This window comes from Heliangelus exortis, chromosome 1 (genome assembly GCF_036169615.1).
Source record: "Heliangelus exortis chromosome 1, bHelExo1.hap1, whole genome shotgun sequence".
In the NCBI taxonomy this organism is placed as follows: Eukaryota; Metazoa; Chordata; class Aves; order Apodiformes; family Trochilidae; genus Heliangelus; species Heliangelus exortis.
Window position 1 is genome coordinate 21965586 of NC_092422.1, and position 24322 is coordinate 21989907.

Genomic DNA, 24322 nt, shown 5'->3' on the forward strand with positions numbered 1-24322 from the left:
ACATAGATGTACAAAGAAATACTTAGATTATTATTCTAGTTTTTATTACTTGTAATGCATTAGCAGATGGTAACTTCCTAGCACATTTCTTCTCCAATACAGCAGGTAGGGTGCCAACTACTGATAAAAGCTAGGCTGGCCTAGGGTCTCCCAAATGATACCAGGCAGATCTGGGGGCTTTTGACAACATTCTCAGGTGAATGTTAAAAACAGATCATGTATTTGGGTACTAGTGACTATTTGGGTGTCAGTAAGCACACTTTAAAGCATAATAGCTTTATGAGCAATGTATTCAAAACTGGCATGAGGCATGAGGCATGGTAAATAAAGGATCCTTAGTGATGCTTTGCTGTCCCATTACCTTGAGCTAACCAGCTGGGTATTGCAGGGATGGATTCTAGACTTTAGTTTGAAAGTTTCTGTATGTTTTTGTGCAGCTATTACTCAGTGGCGTGTAATATCATAAGGCTACACTGTGTCAAATCAGAGATGTCTTTACTAGGAAGAGAGTGGCATCTGGAACAATTACTGCTTCAGAGGTGGATTCTTTACCTCCCCATTGTTCTGTTTTGTGGGACAATACACTGAGAAAAAGAAACCCAGGATAAAGATGAGTATGATAGAAATTATTTAGTATGGCTCCAGCTCAGGCAGCAAACAGGTAGAAATATCTGAGGATCTTATTTGGAGGCATTTGTGAAGTGTATCTAACAATGACAAGAACAAAAGGTAAATTCCGAATATAAGCATTCACTTGCCTGAATACCTTTATTGTTTAAGATTATTATATTTTAATCTACCACATAATTTTTAGTGATTGCAACTCACTGATTAACTAAGTGGCAGCCACTGAGCTAGAGCCATGTTTGTTGTTATAATTAATCTCTAATTCAAAGCACATCAAATTAATTCCTCAAATTTGACAAACCTCCAACAAGTAGAACGTGAGCAATCCTTACCATGCTGGCTGGTAGCCAGAACATGAGAAGGTGGGAGATGAGAGTTCAAAATTCTGAGGTTTAATTAAGCATTTAATCCAAAGATACCACACACTCTTAATGTAAAGCTGTTACAGAAAAAGCAGTTACAGACAACTGGAAAAGGAGAGGAGCTGCTTTACTGCTCTGCTTTGTACCTCTGAAGTGGCCCAGCAGAGTGAGGTCTGTGTTGGGATGTATCTCAGGAGCATCAGGCCCAGGTTGGCTGTCAGGGAACCCGTTCTGAGCTGCTGCTGGACTCACTGGGAGCCCAATCATTTGGATCAGTCTTCTGGTTTCTGTTCCACAGGTGAGGTTTAAGCACCAAGCTTCTCAACTGATTGGAGCCCTGAGTGGAAGTGTCTTGGAAATGCCAAGTCCCCACAATGGCAATGGTTGGCTGAGAAGAACTGCAGATTTCAGTGCCTCTTTCTGTGTATCAGTGGAAGGACATGTCAGGGCTGGTGTTTAAATCCTGAAGTTATTAACAGCCTTTTGTGCCATTTCAGGTACTTGAGGTTCGTGCTTCATATAGTTTTGCCCATGTTTTCTTACTGACAAAGCCATTCATTATCATTGGGTTGCCATGGAGTACTGATCACACGGATCTGGGAATAATAACCCATTATGCTAATATAGCTTGTCATTGTGTTTGATGTGAAGTGATGTGCCATAACAACAGCTGATGTTTGTAACTAATACAATTTATGGTAAGATCACAGTTTATGGAACGGCATCATTGAACATTGCCTGTCCTTTTTTCTTTGAATGATCTCTTTGATTCCACACCTATTTACAAAGACATTTGTGCATTTTTAGGTCAGTATTTTTATGGTTTAAAGTTTATTTCTACAGTGAGAATCGGGGATTTTTAACACAACAATTCTGATCCAGTTGCATAATGCTGGAAATGTGTTTGTCTTCTGAGTCCTCCTGCCCCCTTGGAGCCTCAATTTAGTGTTATAAGGTTCCTTTTGAGGCAGAGAGAGGACAGTCTACTGAATTTGGTGAATTTCTTAGGTGCCACAAGAGAAGAATGAAGAAGATTATGTTAAGTAGGTGTAATACATAATGCTGTAATGCAAACAATATTACCATAACCTTTCTTACACACCCAAGTATAAAACTGAATTTTATTTCATCTTGTGCTGAAATATACAAGGAATAAAATTATCCAAGAAACAGTCCTTAAACCTTGATATTGATTGAGCCTTGCTCCATTACAGATGACCTGGCATTTGTTGCTGATCTATAACATTCACTAAGATGTGGTTTTAGCCTTTTCAGGACTGAGAGGACTGTCCCCCTTCATGTGCCTCTGAACATACATTCAGTAACAGCATTTCAGCCATGGTTCTTCCATGCTTCACAGACATCCACACGAAAAGTGCAATATGGCTTTTCTGGAGCATGCCTTCAGAGAGCTTCACTTTTGTATACAAATATTCTCTTGAGGGAACCACAGTTTTCTCTGGTTATTGATTTTAGTTACAAGGCATATTTATAAATTATTTTGACAATGTACCTTTTCGTTAAAATATTCTCTGAAATTGGAACATCCCAATAAGTTGCCTCCACTTTCATGTTCCTCTGAGGTGTATTCTACAAAACAACAGTTAAATCAGCTTCTGTTTTGGCAAAGGAATAGGCAAACATAATGGCAGGAAATTACTGCATATATCACAATAATTACTGCATAGATCACAAATATATTCTGATCACATGAGATATGTTTGTACCTGGATGTGCAGAGAGATATCAAGTATTGATAAGCATTCGGAATTCTGCTTCTCAGTATCAGACAAGACTAGAGATAGAAGAGGCCATCTTGCAACATCTGTATCTTTTGCCAAAGAAAGATTGTTCTCAGCAATGTTTTCTGCTAATGTATTCGACGAGTCATAAATTACACAACCAGAAAAACCATTGTGTCATCCAATCTGTTCTTCTCATAGAGCAGGCATTATGGCTGCTCTGAATTAATTTCTGTTTGGGCTAGAGCACATCTAAAAAAAAAAAAAAAAAATCCTAATTTAAAATTCTACTAATGGAAGAATCAGCACCAGCCTTAATAGCATTCTGGCAGTTAATTTCCTTCCCTTTGTGTTTAACTTCTTTAATGCATTTGTCTAGTTTAAAATTTCAACACTGGATGTTCCTGAACGAAGAGCTGTCTGTTACCAGATTTCTGTTCCCCATATTCATGACAAGCAAGTATGGAAGTTTTCTTATTTAACTTTTAGGCATCCTCAGTGTTAGTATTACATCTGACATAGCCAAGCCTGACTTTGCTGATTGCCAGTGGAGAAAAATATACTTTCAGGATACAGTTAAGTTGACCTGCTTTGAGCGTGTTTATTAGGAGATAATGAATCACACCTTGGAAGGACCTAAGTGCCTCTGTGTGTCTTAAAAGGTATTTTGGGTGTAAATCACAACTCATTTTGAGGGGCTCTGTGTAAATGTTTTGTGAATAGGTGCCACTGTATGTGGAAATTTCTGCCGTAAGAGGGTCAAACTAAACTAAGCTTAAAGGCCAGATTTCCAGTCAATAGTTACAGTTGTCTTTCCTGAATATCCTGTAATTCCTCAGTATCTTTCTCAAGGTGCAGACACCAGAACAGGACAGAACATCATCCAGCAGTGTTTGCAGAGACACTGGCAGTGAAGCTTTCCTGCTTTTGCTTTTGTTTATCCTGCTTGAAAAGGCTCTCCATAGCTCTTCAGGTCACAAGAATAGCAGCCTGTTTTTGACACATTAGTCATCCTGGTTTCAGGCCTTTTCTCATAATCAGTGCTTCCCAGGAATAGAAAGCCTTATTCTGTCCATGTGGCCTGTGTTCTTTGTCTCTGACAATGCAATTCTCCATAGGTTAGAGTTAATACTTCAGATATTCTTTGCTTGCATTTAGTTTTCAAAATGTTGTTCAAAGTAGAAGGACATTTCTACTATTTTTTCTGTCTACCCCTCTCAATTTTAAATTCTTTTTTATGTCATTAACAGTAAGGCAAAATAGTACAGGACCAAGAACTGTACCTCCAGAAGTAGTACATCCCTTAACCCATGTTGAGAAGTATCTATTACTTAGCTTTTAATCTGTTTCTGTTCTGAATGTTGATTTTTTTGGTTTTCACTTTGCAGTTTGATATGATACCAATTCACTTGCCAAACAGAAATATAAGACCACACTTGTAACTTTGTTAATCGAATTTATAATCTGGTAAAAAGATACAGTTACATTAATAACATCTGCTTTCCATAAGCCTATGATTATGGCATTGGATTTTTATATTAGGTTCTTCATTACTTAAATGCAGCCCCTCATGGATGAATATCAGGCCAGCTGTCTTGTGGTTGCCTGGACTGTCATTCCTGAAACTTTGAGAAAACCTGATACAACATCAGTTTTGTCCCAGTGCTTAGGAATACTGCATTTCCCTTGGAATATTCCATTAAAAGAATCCTTTTAATATTTTCAGTTGTAAAGAATCTTTCTTTATTTTCATAACTAATGGATGCAGAGCTCGCTATAGGTGCCTGCTCCTCTCCAAATTTAATAATTTATTTCTGGCTGTGACTTATTCCAAAACATTTAGATGCTTTGATAAATGGAAGGAGATTGGTGTCATGGTCCACTGCCCAGCATCAGAGCAGTGTCCTGTCTGTGTTGTCTTTGGTATTTGCAGTTGTCTGGTCATGCAGAAGGTTCCTCGGACAGCAGCTAAATTCCATGTGCTTAATTCATCTGTTCAAGTGAAGGATTTTCAATAGGCTGTACTGAAACCAAACTTTGCAAAACCTTCACTGAGCTCAAGTGGATGGTAAAAGGAATTGTCTTGTCTTTGCTGGCTTTATATTTCAGAATCACTACAAGAAATATTTATGTCCTGGAGTCTGGGTCTAGCAAGGGAGCAAGCATTTACATTCTCCTTTAGGTTTATGACCAAGAAACAAGTGAGCTCCACTTTCAAAGAGTTGTTAATATAATGTTAATGAAGGGTTATTTGATATTGCAGCCTTATAATGGTGTGTGCCTAGTGGAAGATAACACGTGCTATGTTGGGTTGTCTGTAAGCAAAGAGGCCAAAGAGTGTTTCATTTAATGTAGAAGTTAGAGAGTGTTGTGAGTGTGCTGCTGCAGCCAGTATCAAGTAATGACAATAATGATTCAATCAGACACAGAGTAGGGGATTTACAATGACAAATTTTTAATTCCAATTTTTGGCTACAAAATTTTTTTTCTCATTTTTCTCAGTATAGATTTTACTTTGTATGCTCCATGGTAAAGGGGAACATGAATGGGTTTCTAACTTACCCTTATGTTAGTCTTTATTCACAGAAATCTCTCCTTTGGTTTCACCATGAAATTTTGTAAACGTCTTCTTGATCTGTGAAGGTTTAGTTTGGCAGCTCACTATGCCAGGCTGTGGCTTGGTTTACTCCTGGTATAGTGCCATTTTCCACCCACACAAGCAAGGGTGTGAATCCTGGCCAGCATCAGCAGAACACACCATGATGCATCTCCATCTGTACAAGATACTCTTAAGAGTAAGATTCATCTTGTAAGCTTGGATGCAAATCTTTGTTGTCAGTTCTTCAGTAATCACTGACAACTGATAGGCATCTCCAGAAAGAGACTTATTCTTTCTTGAATTAGGAAACTAAGAAGGATATGATGAATCACCTAGAATCATAGAATAGCTTGGGTCGGAAGGGACCTTAAAGATCATCCAGTTCCAACCCCCCTGCATGGGCAGGGACACCTTTCACTAGACCGGGTTGCTCAATGCCCCATCCAGCCTGTCCTTGAGCACTTCCAGGGATGGGGCATCCACAGTTTCCCTGGGCAACCTGTGCCAGTGTCATACTGCCCTTACAGCATAGAATTTCTTACTAATGTCTAACCTAAATCTACCCTCTTCCAATTTGAAGCCATCACCCCTTGTCCTGTTGCCACATCCCCTTGTGAAAAGTTCCTCCCTAGCTTTCCTCTTGGCTCGTTCAGGTACTGGAAGGATGCTTGCTATAAAGCCCTCTGCAGCCTTCTCTTCTCCAGGCTGAACAGCTCTCTCATCCTGTCTTCACAGGAGAGGTGCTTCAGCCCTCTGATCATCTTCATGTCCCTCCTCTGGACTTGCTCCAAGAGCTCTATGTCCTTCTTATGTTGGGGACTCCAGAATGGGACACAGTACTCCAGTTGGGATCTCACCAGAGCAGAGCAGAGCAGAGCAGAGGGGGAGAATCACCTTCCTTGACCTGCTGGCCATGCTTCTTTTGATACAGCCCAGGATGTGACTGGCCCTCTGGGCTAGAGGTGCATATTGCTGGCTCAGTTTGACCTTTTCATCAACCAACACCCCCAAGTCCTTTTCTTTAGGGCTGTTCTCTCTGCCTGACCTATATTTGTACTTGGGATTGACCCCACACTTGTGCAGGATCTTCCATTTGGCCTCACTGGATTTCTTGCAGTTCTCAGGCACACCTCTCAAGCCTGTCAAGGTCCCTGTGGATGGCATCTCTTCCCTGCAGTAAGCTGACCACACCATACAGTTTGGTGTCCTAGGCAAACATGCCAAGGGTACACTCAATTTCACTGTCCACATAATTAAAAGATGTTAAAAAAGTGCCAATCCCAGTACTGACTCTTGAGGAACGTCACTGATCAACACTCATCATTGATCTTCACTTGGACATCAGTTGACCACAGTTCTTTGAGTGTGACTGTCCAGCTCATTCTCTTGAGCTCTTCAGGAATTTAACTATTAGCCATTGAACACAGGTCAGTGGGATGGTTCAGACCATGCAGTTCCAGAAAGAAACGAGCTACAGCCTCTTTCTTTTTGTGTCTCAGTAGTAAAATGCTGCTTATGTTTGCAAAAGTGTGTTACAACACACTCAGGTTTTCATTCACACGTGTACATTGCCCAAAAACCACAGCATCCATAACTGATACTCTGTTTTCATTGCAGTGAAACACCTGGGTTTTAGCAGCGTGGAACACCATTTGTCACTGATTTGGAGGAAAAAGTATGGACACAAACAGACAACAAAAATTCAGGGAATGTTCCAGTTCTAACATGTGAGGTAGCTACTGAAATAATAGAATTCAGATACAAGCATTTAGTGTCTTCCTTAAAAACTGCTTAAAAATAGGCAGTTTAATTATCTCATTAAAATTTCATCTTATCCTGACTCTGACAGTTTTATTATTAAACATTTAAGTAGAAAAGGAAAAGTGTACTTTCTCCAGGAGAAAACTTGTAGGGAAGGAAGGTGCAAGTCACATCCTTCCTGTTTGCTGGTCCCTCTTTTGGAAGTAACTATTCCCTCTCTGTTGGACTCTTTTAGACTTGTGCTTCCTTGGCACTTTTCCAAGTTCCCTAAAAATAATTCTTCCACTAACACCCATCAACCACAAAATGACAGGAATATCTTCATCTCCCTGTTTCTGAAAAAGAAAGCAAACCCAACAAAACATGTGTCTAAAAAACTCATAGGAAACTATTTTCTGATCCAACAAGACCAAAGCAGAAGCTATCTTTTTCCCCTAGTGGATAAAGCAGTATGAAAGAAAAGTTTTAACATCTTTATTTAAAATAAAATTGGTTTTAAGCTCTATTTGAAGACAGAGAAATTAAACATTTTTTTAGAAATAAAAACTCTATTTGATTTAATTTTTTAAAAAATCTAATTATCTGAAAAACATGATCTGGATATATAATTCCACTCTTACCTGTAAGTTTTACTTTCGGAGTAGCTGGCAAAGATAAAAAAAGTTTGAAGTTATCTAGAAAAAAATACCAAGATCTTGAAAGTATATTGTTAAGCTTGTCATCTAAAGAAGCAGCATCTCATTGCCATATAAAACACAGAAATTGAGAAGTTTTTATGTTTAATTTGGGTCCCATCAGAAGCAACACAGATGTATCCTTTAGTGAGAAGTCATACCCAAATGACCACCCAAATGGCAATGGAAAATTGTTTTGGAATTGTCCCCAAGATTTCCCATGACATTTAGATTTTTCAGTCTTTAATCTTATAATAAACCATGCAAATTCTAAAATTGGCACAGCTAAAAATCTTTATGTTACATGCCTAGATTCCCACATGTATTCAGCATGGTGGGAAATGGTGGGAAAACAAGAAAATAATCATCTAGAGGGAGCAGAAAAATAAATGGTGAGCAAAGAGAATGGGCAGGAAGGAGAATTGCTTTCCTGACTTAAATACATCTTGGAGGAACCTGAGTGTAAAAATGGAGGGAATGCTGTTAAGCTGTGCAACCTCTGACCTGCAGCTTTGGAGAAATAGAGAAGGAAATTCTGCATCTTTCAGAATTATGGTTACCAGGAGCTTTGCCAAGTCAGTGAAAAGGATTTTAGACAGTGGGTGACCGTGCATGACTGTTTCCTGTTTGTTGGTTTGTTTTGACAGTTGTCATTCTTGACTCCCCTGAATATGGAGACAAAGTCTCTTCCAAGAGAAGAAAAGGTTTTACACTGGCAGCTTCCCTCTGCGGGGTCTGACATCAGTCACCCCTTTTTTCCACTGAATAGCAGTGCACATCAGAGACTTACAGAGATTAGCACCTACCTGCCAGCAGCTCGGTTGTGAGGGCCAGAAGGTTGCTAGTAGCTAATAAAGCCAAACTCACAATTTTAACTTTTCCAAGGTACCAAGCTGAACAAGATTCTTAGCTTGAAAGCTAACAGACACTTCACCACATACATCCCTCTCTAGTAAGACCTGTCAGTGTGTGTGAGGACTCTTACAATGTTTACCTGAGCTTGGGCAAAGATATCTGTATTAAACTGCTTATTTCCTAATGGGGTTCATCTTAGAAGATTGCTGCTTCATAAGCATCTCTAATGATGCTTCATCTCTAAAGATGCTCCATAAGCATTTTTTTTTTTTTTTAAATCTTGCACAGGATTAGAGATCTGTTTGTTAAGAAATTACCCCACATGGGACTTTTTCTGAGGCTCTGTTCTGCAGATCATGGTCCACCCCTAGATTCAGGGGAGTGCATAATGAGTTTACTACAGAGCACTAGCCTTGTCTCACTGAGGATATCATATGGCCTGGTTTTGACCTGAAATTTTTATAACATCCTACAGATACTGAAAATAAATTGAAGAATTGTATGTGGCTGCACAGGCACACACACACACACACTTGAAGTTCAAGCCTCCTTGGCTGGAGTAGTTGGGCTGGCCAAAGCTTACATTTTATTATCAACTCTGCCACTTCTTAGCAGATGCACTAATTCATCTCCCATTTTCTGGCTTTTCTGTTTCTTGTCTTCACATAAAAATTACACTTTCTTGTCAAGGTAAAAAGAATATAAAGTTTGGAGAATGGCCCAACTATGGCTAAAGGGGATGGAGCTGCCATTTGCCATTCAACAAGTATTCTGAAAAAGAGAGGAATATGGAATCCAAAACCAGCAACAGCTTTTTTCACTGGGTCTCCAGACAGAATGAAGTTAAAATTTTGATCTTATCTCAGTTAAATCTGTAACAAATTCCTGGAATGCTTTTATCACCAAAGATATTTCCTTCCTTTCTCCTCCCCTATGCCATTTAGCACAAATGACTCCCCTGAGGTAAGACTCTTTAAAGAGGCGGAGGAATCTTGAATTTATAAATTAGCCTTTTCTCCCTTTCAGTTTCAGCATAACCAAGTAGTTTGAGAATTTCCATTTGGAAGAGCTTAGGTCATCTCTCATCCCCTTTTTGGAAATCCTCCCAAATCTGTAATTCCCTTCAGACTTATTTCCAAAATTAGCTGGTTTGCTTCAGAATCTTAAACTTCTTTTATTGTTTTACCTGTTGACCTCATGTTCTCTTCTATATTATCTTTTAGACTAGAAAGCATTTCCTCTGACACAGGCACTTACAAGCTGTACCCAGACTTTTATTTTTTATGGAATCGATTGGTTTTATCTTTGGTACATTGCAAACCATCTATCTAATTGGTCAACCAAAGGAACTCTTCTTGAGGAATCCTGTACTTGGATTAAATACACTGTTGAAAGACAGGATGAATTGGGGTAGTTTCATGTCATATTCTTTTGTCAAGACAGTGTGCAGAACAACCAAGAGTAGCAGCTCAAGCAGCTGTTTTAAAGAGTTCTCAAGAATCTGTAGTTTCAAAGCACAGTTCACTCAGATTTCTATGGTGTGTAGTTTTGGAGACAGCTTTGTTCTACCTAAGAGGGAAAATATCTTTGATCTTTGTTACGATAAAGACTCTCATACATTATTTTTGTATGTGCCTCTATCTACTGGGTCTGCATACTGCTGTCAGTGAGTGAATTTTTCACTGCAAAGAATTCCCTCACCTGCAAATGAGCCATCACATCCAATCAACTTCTTGAAATACAGGTATTTGCCTACAGGTTTTGTTTACTGTTTTCTGTACATTTTTTATTGAAACAGAGGAAGCTTTGCACATCCAGTTAAGTGTAGTATCAAAGCTCCACAGTTGCTACTATCTGCCTGATGCAGACATGTGCAAAGAGTAATTACAGCTCTCTCTATCTCTAACAGAATGCATCCCAGCCCCACTATAGTTAAAATTGTAAATGGTTTCCAGCATTAGAGAAGGAAAGCAATGTCTGCAATGCTATTGCTTAGGGCAGATTCATGCAGAAGCTTTTAAAGGGACCTCAGAAATTGCTCTAGGCTTCACAATCAGGTTTTCTTACATTAGTTTTAATAATTACTTAGGCAAGCATGCAGCTGAGAAAAGGGGAAGAGTATCTTAAAAAGGGTATATTTACTCCCTAGTTAATCTACACTTATAATAAAAATTGAAAATAAGCAGTAAACAAAACATGTAGGCCAATATTCATATTGCATTAAATTTAGACCATGTGATGAGTAAGGCCAACACAGGTACCACCATAACTTACAGTGCTACTTTCCAAGTAGTCACTGTGGGTCTCAGATGTGCACTGAATTCTTCCTCATCTTCCATTGACAAGTGTGAATCCTCTTAAGAGGATCAGAAGCACAGAAAGATGAGAAATTAGTAGCATCACTTTGTCATCATGAAATTCTGTACTTTAAATAATTAATTTCCTATCATGTATACTGCAAGTCATTAATACTATATTTAATTGGTTAACTTTATGCCTGGGTGGTTATTTTTTGCTGAAACATGCAAATGAATTAGGGAAATAATGCTTCCATTAAAATAGTCCTACTAGCACATCTTACTGGTATGCTGGAACAGCATTTTCCTTGAGAATCTTAACAGTTTCTTTCACCAATATAAAGTGGGTCTGTTAGACTTCTAAGGTGGTTTAATTCAGCAACAGTTTCCCCTGAATTCTATTCTTTTTGTCTGTCAAGCTCAAACGAGTTGGGAGTGCTCTCCTTCAAAGGCTAGAAAAGCCACTTTCTGGTAACCTTGACACATGTACCAAATTCTTCTGAATTAAATTCTTTACCTTTTATTTAATGATGTGCTTTCTTTACAACATTATACTTGCAGGTTTAAAACAAAACAAATTTTCTTAAGAGTTATTTCAGTAGATGTATAATTATCCTTAGGGATATATGGTTTCTTGCTGACCCTTGGCATGGGAAAAGAGGAGATAATGGGTTGGTTTTATTACAAGGAATTTAAACTGTATGTACTTTTGGCCAAAAGACCTTAGTTAGGAAACAAAACCCATCCTGTGTTGTCTCTGTGCTTTGCATTTTTATGCTAATTGCTTTCAGCTTGGATTGCCTGCTAATACATGTGTTTGATATGCATGGTTTGTTTTTGTCCAACTCCATTATCCTGTCTCATGTTCTTGGAGTGCCTGAAGTAGTTTTGTTAATCTGTCAGCATAGTATGTACTTGGGGATAAATATAGACGTGCAGCCACTCTGTGAGTGGTCATCATCATATGCTGAAGCTAAAAATTACCCCTTTGGTTATGGAAAGGCTGATCTGATCCGGAGGCCTGCTCTAGCTCACACATTGTAGGTCTTCAGCACTTGTCTATTAAAAAACAAAGCCAGAAAACTCAAAGAAGGGTCTGCCTCAGTGCTGAAAAATACCTAGTGAAGTATGAAACAGGATTATGAAACTCCTGGTTTCCTTTTTGATTTTAGTTAGAAAAGGTTTCTAACTTTTCTAACTGAAGAACTGGAACATTTTCAGGTATTCACAAGCTCATGGATATTACAGTAGCATGTTGGAGAAAATCCAGTGTGATTGGCTTTATAAAGGGGCTCGGTAGGTATGAAAATATTGCAAATGCATGTTTTGGTTTGTTTTGGTTACTGGTTTGTTGTTGCTAACGTGTAAATTTGACACGGTTAACAGGAAAAAACGCAGCCTCTCATCTACAGAAAGATACTGAAAATTCAGAATCTGTGTTTGGCTGAAGTTGTATGCAGTATAAAACAGACTCTTGGCTTGTGCATTATAATAATTCTGTTGTTTTGTTTCATCTTAGAGCTTTAAGAAAAATACCTATAGTGTAAATCATAGCAGAGACTCTCAGGATGATTTAATTCTGTACTCATCCCCATTATCAGCTTAGTGACTATGTGTGTGTTAAAACTACTGTACTTTTTAACATCTGTTTCTCTTATCAGGGAAATGATCAATACAGGAAAAAAAAATAGAAGTGATTTGAGTTCAGCAATCCTTTCTGTGGCATTATTATATAGTTATGGTAACAACCATATTTGATATTGCATTGCTAAACTTCCATGTTTACTCCTTGTTTTTATTTTTTTTTAAATACAGAACATAGAGCAAATGTTTTGGTTATAGCCTGAACTAAATTAAAAGATATTGTATGAAGAGAGCATAATTTGAAGTACAGCTTATTGCAGGTACAGTAAAAATAGGGAACATATCTTGTAAACAGAATTTTATCCCAGAACGGTACAGACATCTTATAGCTGATCAAGCATAGCTAATCTTTTTTACAGATTTTTTGAGGAGAGGAGCTTTAAATATGTATCCAACTTTTTAATAAAAATGAGCTACAGATGGCCTGCTATTGCAGGGCCTTCAGGCATCAGGGTGACAGTGGTCTCCTTCATGTGCAGCATCATTCATTCTTCTTGGGGAAAAAGCTACTTTTCCATGGTTGTAGGGTTTAGTTTAATGCAATACCTGTGTGGTAACCAGTACCCTACAATATGTTTTGAGTCCACTAAATGTTTCAGTGGTCTATTCTTGTACTTTTCTTTGTAGAGCCTTATTTTGAAACCACATAATAACAATTTAATTGATCAGTGCAATAAATATTTACAATTGAGTATAGCTCCTTCCTCCCCCCCATGCCCACCAGGTATCTTCTGCATCAATCCATACAAACTCCATGTGGTGATTTCCCACATTAAAAATATGTCTTTTATTTCATGTGGCATTGTTTCTCTGGCATAGGTGGCCAAATGGACCCAGCCTTTTTACTGCTCTTTAATAAGGCCTACATTAGAATGTCTCAACATAAAGGGACCGATTATGGATGACTTAATGCAGCTATTTCTTAAATTTTGAGTCCTTGATTTACAGCTTTATGACTCACAGACAGCATATTTTAGGCTCCCAGTCTAGGAAAAAGAGGTATATTCTGTAAAGCTCATACATCATCACTGTAGATGGTCAGTGATTTCTGCATGAGATTTTTGCAGTGCAAATACCAGGTGTATGCAAGTGCTTGAGATAATGGAACTGAAAAGATACATTGGAAAGCTAAACCTGTAAATGATGGCCTACTCATGCTGAACTCAGAACCTTCACACTGTTGGCAATATTAACTTCCACTCTAAAAATGCTTGCATGAAGTTAGCACCTACAAAATGATCTTTCAGAAATGTGAACTAAATCAATGTCACATGTCAGTCATTTCTATAACTGCTGTAATTGCTGTAGCAATGAGAGATGTTAACCCCCAGGATACAATTTTTCTTTCCTGTGGGGGAAAAACTGTGCAGTCCTATATTTCAGAGAAGAGGTAGAATAAAAAAAATCAGTGTAGCAATAGATCTCACAAATAATTGCACTTCTCTAGTACAGTGTGCAAATAATTGATTTTTCAGTTAGATATCTGGAAAATAAAAAAAAAGATCAGCCTGTGTCACAAACCCAACGGCATCGTTGGTAAAAGGCTCCCTATTAATTCGTGTTCCAGCCTCAAAATCCTGTCTAGATGCCACGATGATTGAAAATAAGGGTGGCAGCTCCCAGGTAGTATGAGTAGGGTTTCTTAAACCTGATTTTGTAATGATGTGAGGCATGCATGATCTCCCACGCTGCCTTCCCTTCCTTCTTCCCATACCTCCTGCCTGTCTGTTCGTAGTAAATCTGGAACCTAGAAGCCAGTTTAAGCCAGAACTGCCTGATGAACAGAAGGATTCCTATGGATTCCTTCCAGAGGGAGCCTGGGGTGGTTGTTCTGGACAGAAAGAGAAGAGGAGTCTATCCTGGGTGGGTTTTGCTTGGCAGAGTCTGGCTGGCAGGCAGCCTGCATGCCCATCCCCAGGCACAGAGCTTGGCAGGGACCTTGGGAAGGAGTGGGGAGCACTTGGGATGATGATGATAGGAGGAAGGGCAGGGCATGAAGTGCATGAAGGACACAAGTCTTTAAGAAAATTGGTTTCACCACCCACAAAAAAACATTTTTCCCACCTGAGCATTTGGCAATCAAACTGATGTCGTGGACAGTTGTGAGTGGGTCAAAACCATGCATTTGGCAAATATATTAAGGACCGTAAAAATATTGTGTGACTCCTTCCTAGAGCTATTTGTGGAGAAATTTCCATTTGATAGTCCATATAAATTTGCATCTGATCGTTTGCATCCCACTGTCTTCATGCTTAAACTTTAGGAGAACCTACGTGATGACAGGAGAGGAGTAGCACACTCTTCTCTGGAGGCTTTTTTTTTTTTTTTAATTAATTCAAAGTATATTATTGTTATTTTTCAGAACAGCAGTGTATTTTTAGAAACACTTTTGTATAACACAAATGTAGAACTGAACTGTTCTGTACAGTCTGTTTTATGCAGAGTCATAATATTGGCAAAATTCTGTGGTTATGTTTTTGCCCTCAAAAATCAAGTGAAACTTTGCAGGAAGCAAATTTAGTAGGAAACATGTATCAGAATGGAAAAATGGTGCTTCTGCCCTGAAGAGTGATGGCATGCTTTGTTCAGAATAAAGGATGGATGTGTTACACTTGCAGAACAGGAACAAAAGCATTTCTTTGTTGTGATATAGTCATACAGTGAATTTCTAAACTGATTTTTCTAAGGGAAAATACATTCTCTTTTCTCTGATGCATCTTTTTTTATTTTTCAATTTGTTAATTTTGGGTCCCATTCTGCCCCATCGTGAATACTCACAAACTATAATGTGGTCTTTCAGATTTAGTTTTTCTTTTTTTTACAGCAATAAAGAGTTACAGTGTTGATCTGAAATCTCATGTATCTCATGTCAGTAATAGTTGACAATTACTTTCAGTAGTAATTGTAATTCTGTTCCACTAAAGGAAAAGCTTAAGACATTAGCTGTACTGCTTCAAGCACTGTAGATTTCCTTCCTTCTTTCCTTCTTTCCTTCTTTCCTTCCTTCCTTCCTTCCTTCCTTCCTTCCTTCCTTCCTTCCTTCCTTCCTTCCTTCCTTCCTTCCTTCCTTCCTTCCTTCCTTCCTTCCTTCCTTCCTTCCTTCCTTCCTTCCTTCCTTCCTTCCTTCCTTCCTTCCTTCCTTCCTTCCTTCCTTCCTTCCTTCCTTCCTTCCTTCCTTCCTTCCTTCCTTCCTTCCTTCCTTCCTTCCTTCCTTCCTTCCTTCCTTCCTTCCTTCCTTCCTTCCTTCCTTCCTTCCTTCCTTCCTTCCTTCCTTCCTTCCTTCCTCTCTTCCTCTCTTCCTCCCTTCCTCTCTCCCTTCCTTCCTTCCTTCCTCCCTCCCTCCCTCCCTCCCTCCCTCCCTCCTCTTCCTTTTTTTTTTGCAACTTGGATGCAGCATCCAATGTAACATTTTGGAATGCAGTGCTATGGGAAAATGCTGTTATTTGTCACAGTTTGTGTTGCATTACAGCACCTCTGTCCCAATCACCAACAGTGCTCGTGGGTTACAACACTTGCATTTAATTTGAAGCTGCTGATTCCTGATCTTCCTGGTGTTACCTAATTTGCAACTTCTGCAGTCTCTGGCAAAGCCAGCACTGGGTGCTACCGCTACCTGTCTGAAGGCCAGACATGACTTCTACTGCCAATAAGTGCTAAGGTTGAGGATTGTTTTGGAAATTTTATTCATAGATTGGTAATACTTGAATTAATGAGGTTTTGATTTATAATACTTAAATTTATTTGTTCTTAATTTTCCCAGAAAAAAGGGTAAATAGCGCAAGTACAGGATATCTTGATGCTGGTTTGGGGAATTCACAGAATCATAGAATTATTTAGATTGTAAGGGATGTCTGTAGAATGATGAGTCCAACCTCTGCTCACCAATTGGAGAAAGTTTCTCAGAGCCTTATCCCATCAAATTTTGAGTATTTCCAAGAGCAGATTTTCTACATTTTCTGTGGACAGTCTGTAACAGAGGTTGATGACTCCCTCACAGTGGAAAATTTTTCTATATATCTAATTGGAAATTTTAAAATTCTAATCAGTGTCTTTTGCTTCTCTTCCTGACACCTTGCTCAAAGCAGCACCTGGCTCCATCTTTGCCATACTCCAATTAGGTAGCTGAATAAGATGCAATAAGATTTCCCCTTAGCTTTCTCTTCTTAATGCTGAACCATTCCAGCATTCTCAGGCTGTACTCATGTAACAAGCACCTAAGTGATCCTCCCTTGGCCTTCCTCTAGAACAGCAGTGCCATTCTTGTAGAGAGAAGCCCAATATTGGACACAGCACTCCAGTTGAGATCTCACAAGTACCAAATGGGACTGTAGGGTTCCCATGCTGATCCGTAATAAAAAATTTTTTGCCTTGGAAAACATTTTGTGTCTGGCATTTCATGTAAGCTTTATGCTGGTGAAATGTCACTGGCTTTTATTGAGTCATTCTTGATTGATCTCAGTATAAATGAGAGGAAAATCAGCCCTTTACAACTTGCCTTAGTCAAAAGATAAGACTCCTGACTTTTACAAGGTTAGGTTAGGTCAGCTTGAATAGCACTAAGTAATAAGTTTGTCATTTGGCAACGGAGTTACAGATCTGGCCCACAAAATAAAGGATAAGGAATAAGGATGTTTTTCAAAGAGTTACGTTAATAAGGCTTACCATGAAAAACAAACAAAAAAAAAGTCTGAATATGCACTACATACTAAACACAATGCAGTTTTAGTAGATAAGATTTCATCTTTTCTTTCTTCTTCCAGTCTAGATTATATAAATTTTATCTACAACTATACCATGGGAATTGCAGTTATGTATCTCTTGGTTACCAGCTAGTCTCCAGTTTAGCTTGGGCAGTTGAGTGTGCCAATGGAATGCTCTGGAAAAGTTAGGACACACTGAATTACCCAGGAGTAAATGCATTTTTTCTGCATTTCAGCTTCTCCGGTTGGTAACGGATATATCAAGCCTCCTGTCCAACCTGTTTCTGGGACACAGAGAGAAAAAGGACCTCCAGCCATGTTGCCTATCAGTGTTGACCCAGACAGTAAACCAGGAGAGTATGTCCTGAAGAGCTTGTTTGTTAACTTCACAACTCAGGCTGAACGCAAGATTCGCATCATCATGGCAGAACCTCTTGTGAGTAAAAAGAAACTCTGAAGCACTTTGCTTTGAATTTATTTTTAAATCAGGCTTGCTTGCTGTGCAATGCAGAGTATTTTGCCTGTAATCTGCGTTGGAGTTTGATAGTGTTTCCCAAACTGTAAGATACACTGCTCTGGCAATTAGAGGGTTGTGGGAGAGGGCAGAGGTATGCAAGATATGCCAAAGGGTGACAGGAAAAGGAACAAATATTTTATTTCTATTTGTGATATGGGCACATGCTAATGTGACTGAGAGGCAGAAGGGGTGTCAGCCTTCACAGATTTCACAGCTGGGAGAGCCATCATGTGACTCAAAATAGATCAGAAAATGCTGAAATATGGTAAAAACAGTATTTCTGAACATTACCAGATTCAGCTAAACCCTGAAAATTAATAGGGTGCTGGTTCTTATTTTAGTTCTGACAGTAGTTGATTTCACAGCCTCACAAAGTGCTACAGCACCTGTTTTCCAGATACGAAAACGCATGCAGCCTTTGAAAAAGGAGCTACATTACAAGGTCTTGCACTGTCAGCAAGAGAGCAGTCATTATTCATATTTTAGGCAAATATACAAGTATGTGTGTTGCAAATTGTCTCTGTAACTGAGCCTGTGGGAGCCTGCTATTTTAACTTGAGACTACATTTTATACATTCTTGTTATTTTGATCAGGGAAGAATAGGTTTCTAACCTGTATTTTAGTATTGGCAAAGAAAAAAAAAAACAACCATAACCAGGAGCCCTTATTTCTGAGCTGTAGGAGAATTTTATAAAATCCTACAACATTTTTCACAGTTGTCATGGTTGGAAAAGAATTCCAAAATCACCTAGTCCAACAGTTAACCCAGAAAAAAACACCACACCCACTAGAGCATGTCCTGAAGTGCCACATCTACATGGTTTTTAAATATTTCCAGGGGTGGCAACTCTGACACCTTCCTGGGCAACCTGTTCCAGTGCCTGAATACTCGTTCAGTAAAGACTTTTCCATTATAAAGCACAGTATAGAATACTAAGTTCTCTATCTAAGTCTGGATATTCTGGATATTCTGAACAGTAATATTAAGTTTGTCTTGACTGCAATGGTACATATTTATTTTTATGTCTTGATTTAGATTCAGGAACATTTTATGCTTGGGAAGTTTTTCCAGACTTTCTTCTGAAACTGTAGGTAGATGCAAGATGACAGAAATATCTTACATGATTTGGAATTAACACCAAAAAATGTGCTAATATAGAATATTTTGACAGAGATCCAGTTTCTTCTTCTTTCATGGGTCCCCTCCAAACTGCAAGAAGTATAATAAACTGACAGTCATGGTGGAGGACCTTCAGAAAAATATACCAGCCACTGTTTATTGCCATCCAGTCTTCATGTGACATGCAGTGAATCTCTTTGAAATTTTAAGACAAAGTGAGTTGTGAAATTCATTGACAAGACCAGGGAAACAAAAAAAAAAAACAGGACAGTGACCGTGTTTTATTCCCATTTCACCTTGTGTTAAGATGATTTTTATGTGTGTTGATATATTGGTTTTGTCACTGTGAAACTATGAATATTTGAATGCTGATCTTATTCGAGCAGTTGTTCAGTGAAATTTCATTTGGTAAATTTAACATAGAATGTAACAATACTGCCCCCTCCTTCTTGTGAACCTTTTCAGAATGTATTTCTTACAGTAATCTAATTCTGTGATGCTAACAATAATTCAATTACATACTCACATTTTATTAATACTAACAGGAATTACAAGTCATGGTGTGCTGCTGTTTGAGGGTGACTGTGATAAATGTGTAAGCATAAAGTCAAAATTATTTTGAAATAATTAGGTTGTAATGAAAGAAGTGACAAGGTAAAATGGCAAAAAATATTCTGGAATAATGGCCAATAATTTCAGTCTGCTCTTCTTGTGAGGTAGCTTTTGGATTTTTAGCAGCTTTGTTCCCACATTTCTACTTTACAGATAGAATTTTAACCAGGAAGCCCTAAGGATTTGTGAGACAAAAGCTACAAACTGATGGTAGAGAGCCACCCTTTGGCCTTTTTTCACCATAGGTAGTCAAATGGTGAGCTCTTTGAAGATTCTGTTCTAATTAAACTCAAACATACTTCAAAGAAAATCAAACTTGCAAAGTGCTCTAACACTGAGATGTTTCTAGTTTGAAATTTTTAAGTCCTTATAAGCTAAGGCAGTTTTAGTTATATAATGAGTGACAAATACTTAAGATACCTTTTAGAAAAGCTATAATTTTGTTCTTAGTATAATTGCTTTTTTCTCTCTTTTATCACAAAGTCTCGCTGAGATTCAAACTCTGAAGCTAATTCAGGATTAAAGTCTTACTGGTGTTATTTTAACCTAGAATTTCTTTCCATGCACACATTTTACCTGTGTATCTTTCCTGATATCATTACTGTTGTTCAGATGAATTTTCCTCTCACTTTCTTTGGGATCCATATGCCTGTTGGATATACCCATCTCTTTCTTTTGTGATGTACATAGACCACAACTGTAAATTACAGAGTTCTGACAACTGTGTTGGAAAACCAAGCTTGTGTCCTGCCATGAGCTGCAGGTGATAGCAAGGCACAAAAAATTTTTCACTATTTTCTAGGGCAGCAGTGAAGGGCATTCAGCCCACCCCCTCCTGCAGCCCTGTGAAATCTTGGCTGGGATAACAAGATTCCAGAGGTAGAGAAAGCAAAGGGCAATGTCACCTGCTCCTCCTGCTGCCCTGGCTGTCAACCAAGTATGATTTGACATTTTTGTTACTGGATCTGGCAGCCATCATCATAAAAAATGCACTCCCCAGTTAATATGTTTCCTAGGCATGAATCTAAAGTCATCCATCCACTGCTAAGTCTTTAACAAGTTAGAGTGGAAACTTTTTCTTTCTAAATGTGATTTTCTTTTTTACTTAGGCTGCAGAATTTTTTTATTTGGTATTTCAGGTCAATTTTTTCACCTTCTTAAGGTCTTTGAAATATAACAAACTTTTCAATAATTACATGCAGGTTCACAATTATGTGGCTAATTTTTAATGATTAAACTACTGTATTCAGATTGTCAAGTTATATTAATCCAAATTAATGGTACTTGACAGGAGAATTAATTAAAAGGGATTTTCCAATTCTTAAAATTAAATCCACATAAGTGAAATGTAAATAAATTTTTCTTCATTACCTTTAATAATTTTCTGCTCCTTTTCTTTAAATAATTGTTCTCCTTTATGACAAATATTAAGAATTTTCCATCAGACTTCAGAAAAATGCTTGCATTCGTATTTGCATTTTTATTGGTTTTTATTGTAAATATTCTTTGCATTGCTTCACTCACAAACAGAATTTGGTATTTTATTACTGCTGATGTTTTTTTCAAGCAGTGCTGACCTTAAAATGAAACTAAAATGAGAAAGCCAGGGGAATACTTTTACCAGTCCAAATGATAAAATGTGCTTAGATATCTCAACACTGTAAGAAAAAAAACAAACAGAAAATAGCTTCCTTTTTAGGACTGTTGATTTTCACTTTGGGTAATAATTCATCCTGTGCATACTGATCAGGATAATCTTTAAATACAGCTTTTGGCAGTACTTACACACAGCTGTAGACATTGATAAAGCATAGGGATCTACAGACATTGACAGTGGTTAATGGGTAATTTAGCTGTTGGTAAACTTTCATTATGCTTTTCTTCTGCAAGCATCTTTTTTTACTGAGCGTATCTAAATTCAGGAGTTCTCAATAATACTGAACTGAAAACAGAATTTACTCATCATCGGATTAGGACTGTAATCATATTCATGTATTCTGCCTGTAACTTTCTCCTCCTCCTAGGTATACAAAAAAATAAAAACAGTGATGTAGTTGGTATGTTTTGATTTCATTAGCAGCTCAAAGACATTAAAATATGGCCCTGTATCACAACAGAGGTGGTGATAGCAGCCAAGCAAGTGGTTGGGAAGACTTTGAAAGGGCAAGAATAATAATGCAGGTTTATTTTTTTGCAAAGGTTGACCAACCAACATGTATAGTGGCTCTGCTGTCTTGATTAGCTTTAATTTAGGCTTCATTTTCTCTGTGCATTGCAAAGAAATATGCAAAGGGAAGACTTGGCAGAATAGGAACTGGAAGGGGTTTTGGTTTTCAAAGGCTGGGCTGTGATAAGTAGTGAGGCTTATACAGGCTGTAATGATATCAAGTATTTTTAATCATGCAGCTGTAGTCCACTTTTCTGTTTTATATGGGCTAAAATTCCAGCTGCATCACATGAGGAGTGACTCCCTTTTTCTCCTCTAGAATGAAACATATTAGTGTTACACATTTTTTACATTTCACGTCCCCATGAAGTGTTGCATACACTGAGACTTCAAACCCTTATTTCTTCACAGTGCAGACAGGAGTTATTGTCATGAACAAGTAATTTCATGAAAATAAAGGGAAGACAAACTGCCTTGCTTTGTCTGAACTATTCATTCAGCATGTGTGCCCAGATAAACTGAAAAGATTGTATCATTAAGTAATCTTAAGCAAGTATATATTAAAAGCACTGTTCTTCCTTTCCCCTTACAAAATTATCTTCCCTGCGACCATATTTTGTTAATGCTAGAAACATGACAGATTGTCATTGTAATTTGTCCTTGTAAACATCTGTGTAACTTTGTCTTACTCGAGGATTATGTCACTAGTCATTAATATAATTGCTTTATTCCATTAATGTTTGTGGAATAGACACAAGTGGAATTCTACAAAAATTCAAAATTGTATAAAACATCTGGGCATCATCCCAACACTAAGGAGTTCACAGTTCATAATACCATAATTCTACATCTAATATATAACTATTTCTACTGCATTCTTTCTTTAATATTAAAACTATAAAAATAAATATTAGTAGATTAATTATTTTGCATCCAGTTGTGATAGACAGTGTGTGGGACATTAGTAATAATTATCTGTTCTTTCAATAATTGTCTCTGAAGTATTTAAATTACTTCTTTATGATATTCTGTGTCACTTATAATTAGGACTAAGCAAATTTGAACAATGTAGTCAAAGGATCTGAAGGCAGAAAACTGCAGAAAAAATGAAGCCTCAGTACTGAAGATGGGGGACATTAAGTATAGCTAAGGCAATTCCAACAGAATAAAGAGCCTTTACTTTCTCAGTCATCTCAGGAATAACATTCTCCTTTACTTGTCTTAGTATCTATCTTAGGCTGAGACCTGTAGCAGAAGCCAAGCACTAATGTAGAGTCACAGTCCTTCCAGGGTGGTTAATCATGAATCTCAGGACAGTTATCTGAAAGACCTATAAAGTTTCATGTGTTTCAATCAGTGATCACATATAAAGTATTTTCAATGTACTATAGGGGGACATACTGTAAAACTGAATCACGGGAGTCGAGGGGAGGAGTATTAAAGACACTGTCTGGAAAAAAGAGAAGAGACAACTGTAGGATTTCAGAAATAATCAGAGGCAATGTTAGTAGTATGGAGGTATGGAGGTAGGATGAAAGCCCAGGTCAAATTGCGGCTTCCAGAAGAGACAGGAGGAAAAAATTGCATGCTGTTTTAGCAGCCAGAGAGGAAAAGGACACATTTTTGCATAGCCATTGGCATAGGCATTTGCAGCTAGATACAGGTCCATAAAAAACATTCACACATTTCAGAGTCAGGCAGTGTCAACAGGACTTTTCAAAGTGATTTCAGGGTTTTCATAGCTGGGCATGTGGGTGGAGTGCTGTTTGAGGCTTCACATCTCATTCTGACAGCAAAAGTCTTCAGAATCCTCACTGTCCCTGGGTCTCAGTACTGCATGGATATAGTTGGAGGATAGTCAATGGTTGAAATCACTAAGAGGATTTAACATTGGAAGGCAGATTCAGTCCAAGGTCACTGAGACTCACACTATGTCACATGTTTCCTGATGCTTGCAAATATAGCATAGAACCTACTGCATGCCCTTAATCACATTTTTGTGTCTTTTAAGGAAATTGCTTATTATCACTATCCAAAGAATTAAAGTCACACTACAGTCATCTCAGGCCAGCCTTACCAGTGGTCTGTCATCATGAAGGACTGAATGAAAAATCAAATACATACTTTGGTAGTGTTCTTGGCAGATAAGTAGCAATTAATTAAAGAGATACCTTTCCATATTTTTGCAACAGATTAATCCTTTGCATGCATTCAGAATCATGCTTGAAGTCAATGAGGTACTGCTTCATCAGGATTAAAATTGTTTAAAATTGTGCTCTTTTCTGGGCCTGAGCCAGGCATGGCTTACACGTCAGATGACTTGAATTATGCCATATTTGATCCATAATATCTTTTGGCACAGCAAATATGAGACAAACAACAATATTTCTCATAGCTACTTCACCACTTTGGAAATCCACTCAATAAGGTCTTGTTTCCTTAGCTGGGCATGTAATATGAGTGGAGGCTGTGACTTCTGTGGCCATCATACCTGTAGCAAAAGAATAGTTCAAGTCTGGCATTAACTCTGCAAGGACACCCTGGCATCCTCCTTTAAAGTCTGCCAGATTGGCACCAGTAACCAAGAAAAAAAAGCTTTAGATCAAGTCACCTTTCCTCATCCATTGACCTTCTGTGAAAACAA

At 38.1% G+C, this 24322-nt stretch overlaps 1 protein-coding gene across 12 annotated transcripts in view; it reads left to right on the forward strand.

The window, feature by feature from the left end:
* The window catches only part of FRY (FRY microtubule binding protein), a 229897-nt gene that overhangs the window by 79244 nt on the left and 126331 nt on the right, over positions 1–24322 (forward strand). For 10 of the 12 annotated variants that reach the window (XM_071736952.1, XM_071736962.1, XM_071736884.1 and 7 more), the window contains one exon: positions 17498–17697. In XM_071736952.1, the coding sequence (XP_071593053.1) occupies positions 17578–17697 (120 nt within the window). In that variant the 5' untranslated portion in view covers positions 17498–17577. Of the gene's footprint in view, positions 1–11914; positions 12214–17497; positions 17698–24322 lie in introns of those variants that run through there. The other 2 variants (XM_071736924.1, XM_071736944.1) reach the window with 2 other exon arrangements.